General features: G+C 49.6%; 1 protein-coding gene across 1 annotated transcript in view; it reads right to left on the bottom strand.

Moving 5' to 3' along the window:
- LOC105306582 (beta-1,3-glucosyltransferase-like) overlaps window positions 1-3,311 on the bottom strand; it is an 83,553-nt gene that overhangs the window by 62,544 nt on the left and 17,698 nt on the right. The window contains exon 8 of the mRNA XM_011381655.2: window positions 5-67. Within this exon, the coding sequence (XP_011379957.2) occupies window positions 5-67 (63 nt within the window). The remainder of the gene's footprint in view (window positions 1-4; window positions 68-3,311) is intronic.

Here is a 3,311-nt window from a genome sequence, read left to right as displayed (position 1 = left end):
AGTGTTTGTGGAATGACACGGGGACCTGGTGGGACAGGTAGGCCTCGGGGTAGTCCACGGGCCGGGCCTGCGGGGAGAGCAGAGTGTCACGCCGCTGCTCAGCCAGGCCAGTCTGGCCCCGAGCGGCGGCGGGGCGCGTGACCCGAGGGCATTCCTTCAGACGGGACACTGCGACGGGCAGCAAAGAGTGAGGAGGACCCTCTTCCCACCAAAAGCTTCCCTCTCTCTGTAGACTCTGCTTCTGCGTCTCCAGGGACTTTAACCTCCCCAATGTGGCACCTTCGTGTCCACCGTCACGCCTCTGGGACCTGAACCGTGGGGGACGAGTGTAAAAGGCTTTCCCCGGAAAGGCACTAAGTTGCTGTCGTGACCGGTGGAATGGCAGAAAAGACTGCCACTTCCCGGGCTGTCTAAAGGAACTCTGGCCAGGCGGGCCGTGCGGGGTGGGGCAGGCCTCCTCGGGTCCCTTCACCTGTCCCCTGCCGACGTGTCATTAGGAGGATGTCCTCCAGAGGCGGGATTGTGGCACTCGGCAGGGAGAAGGGTGAAGCGACTCGCATGCTCCTCCCACCTAAATGACTCGTCTGGCCCCAGAAGTGTGAGAGGGCATGTCGAGTGACGTGAACGCCGTGCAAGAGGGCCTCAGAAGCGTCTGCATCACCTTCACTTCGAAATTCTCTACACTTAAGATGTGAAATGTAAGCAGAGTCAGATGCAGCCGACATCGACAAGACCGGAGAAGTAGCCCGCAAGGTTCGGAACCGTCAGCGGAACCGTTTGCTCTACACAGAGCATTCGTGGTCTCTCCACGCTCACCTTGTTTACAAACTCACACAGCTCAGACGTGTTACGGTAACTCGCTGGCTTGTCAATTCTAAAAGTCTTGACTTTAGTGAAACTAGATAGGATACGCTTTAAAAAACAAGTCTTCTCTCGGCTGATATTTTATTACATTCTGCTTAAATTTTTGGTATGCATATTTAAATAACTTTCTGGAGTGGTTCTCATAATACCTTCATTAAATTTTATTTCCTCCGGTCCTTGAAACACCCTTGCAAGACAGGGTATCGTGGCTCATCCCCCACTTATCGATGAGACACCAGAGCTCACAGGAGTCACAACCCCCCTGGGCAGCATGGCTCACAGATGCTGGAGTGGGGCTGCCCTCAGCCCCAGGCCCGGCACATCAGTGTGGCTTTGGGCACCCTGGCCTCCTTGGGAGACCTCAGTCAGGGGCGGCACACTTCTCAGATGAGGGTCCAGACAATACCACCTGTGAGGAAGCCTTCAAAACAGTGTAGGGAGCTTCGTACTGGCCATTGTGTGGCCCTTTAAAAATGCTAGGTGCCCATGGGGTTAAAATTTTAAGAAGACAATTTTAAAGGAAAAGACAGTGAGACAGAGTCAATAAAGGTAGTGGAATAAAGTCTAACTGAATTGGGAACGTTCTGGCTTTTCGCTGAGGGAATCCATGTTACGTGTGTTGGTGGGCAAGGCCCTCTGAGAGTCTGCCGCCAGGAAGAAAACCTAGGAGAAACATATTCAGTTCCCTTCTCAGGAAATTCCACAATGGCCTCAGAAGAAAGGGAAGCGATGCACACTGCCACACCCATTAGTGGCGTATAGTTTTAAAAAGACAGAGAGCCACGTGCCCTAGAAACTTTGTTTTTAAAAAGGGGCATGTTAGGGTAGGTACTCCTTCCTCGAAGCCCCCTTCGGAGCCCATAATTTCAGCGCAACCTTCCCTGACTCCAAAGGGAAGGCAGGCAGGTGCCCCAGGCGGCTCTGCATCTGAGACGGCTCTGGACGCCCACGCTGTCTCTAACCCATCAGGAATCCGCCATTCTTCCTCAGGATGAACTAATGCTCCGTGTGGATGAGCGTGCACACCTTACAAATGGCAGGAACACCCGATCAGCGCACGCTGCGTAAGGGGCTCAGGGATGGGAAGACACCGCCGTGCCTGCTGGGGCAGGGGGCTGAAGCACATTTTACGATTTCAGAAAGGTTTAAAATTTATTATGTGAATTAGAGAAATCGAGAGTTTGAAAATGTGGGAAACAAAATTTTTTAAAAGTTCCCTTCAAAGCACGTTTAAAGATTTTTTTTTTTTTACCAATGTATTCTTTCCCTAAGCGAAAAAGGCTGCCATAAAAATCTAAGACTGTCATACTAACAGTGATAAATTATTTCTCTTATACACCAAAAGTGTCCATCCCCCTTCCATTTCGATGAGCGAAACATGGGACGGAGCAAGGGAGAGAGCGAGAAGGAATAACTCGCTTTTCTCCGTCTTCGTAACACGACACACATGCTTAAAACGGCTGAGAGCACTCGAGGTAGTAAAAGATGGATCGGTACCTTCTGACTGTACCGGAAGGATGCTTCTCATACATTTATCATCAGAGGTCTATCTGCATCCTCCCTTGCGGTCCCGTGGAATGCAGAAGTGGACTCTGCCTTTCTCGACAACGCAAACACCTCCGGTGCTTCATTCACGCTATTTTCTATAGTGCTGTTTCTGTCGTGCCCAATTCTCTACGTCGCTATGATGGTTACTGCTGCCGGTTACGCAATAAAGCATGAAAACTATATTTTCAACATGAGGGAGGGCACTAAAAACACACATGTATTCATTTCAAATTTCAAAAAACTTTGAATGTTTTGCAGAAAAGCATTAAATGGGTGTGGGCTCTCGTTTTTTTTTTAGTGCAAGTATATCTGCTTTTATTCTTACAATATCGGAATGTTCACTGACCCGATTCTTCAAAAAATTATTAAAAATAGTGTAGAAGAATTTCCTTCTCCATCCCCAAACTGCAACATGCTGAAGCTGTTAGCACTAAGTACCCCAGGAAGCGTCCTGTCCTCTCTTTTCGGTGACCCCCCGAAAATATGCTTATTGAGCTTCTGTGAAATTTAATAAAGTTTATCCAGTCAGTTTAATAGCATCCAAAGTGGGGTAAGTCCAATCAAAAGGCAGTCGATGGACAGTATGAAAACGGAGGGCAGTGTAGAGTCGCGTACATTTGGTGGCCCGCAGGACAGCATGAGGTCAGTCCTGTCCGTTTCTAGATGTCATCTAATAATTTTTAAATGCCATCAATTTTTTAACTCATAAGAAAGGAAAAAACGGACAGCTTTTCCCTGGTCCCACACCGCAAGGATGCCGGTCAAACACCATTTCGCTTTCTAGGTGTTTCTGCCTTCCATCCTCACGCTGTTCAGCACCAACCCCCTGGGCAAAGCGTGGGGCAGGGACGCCCGCGGAGCCCGTCTACGATGGACTCTGGAAGGACACGGGAAGCGGG

Source organism: Pteropus vampyrus, unplaced genomic scaffold (genome assembly GCF_000151845.1).
Source record: "Pteropus vampyrus isolate Shadow unplaced genomic scaffold, Pvam_2.0 Scaffold447, whole genome shotgun sequence".
NCBI classification, from domain to species: domain Eukaryota; kingdom Metazoa; phylum Chordata; class Mammalia; order Chiroptera; family Pteropodidae; genus Pteropus; species Pteropus vampyrus.
The sequence above is the reverse complement of the archived record's forward strand: the minus strand, read 5'-3'. Positions and strand labels throughout refer to the sequence as shown.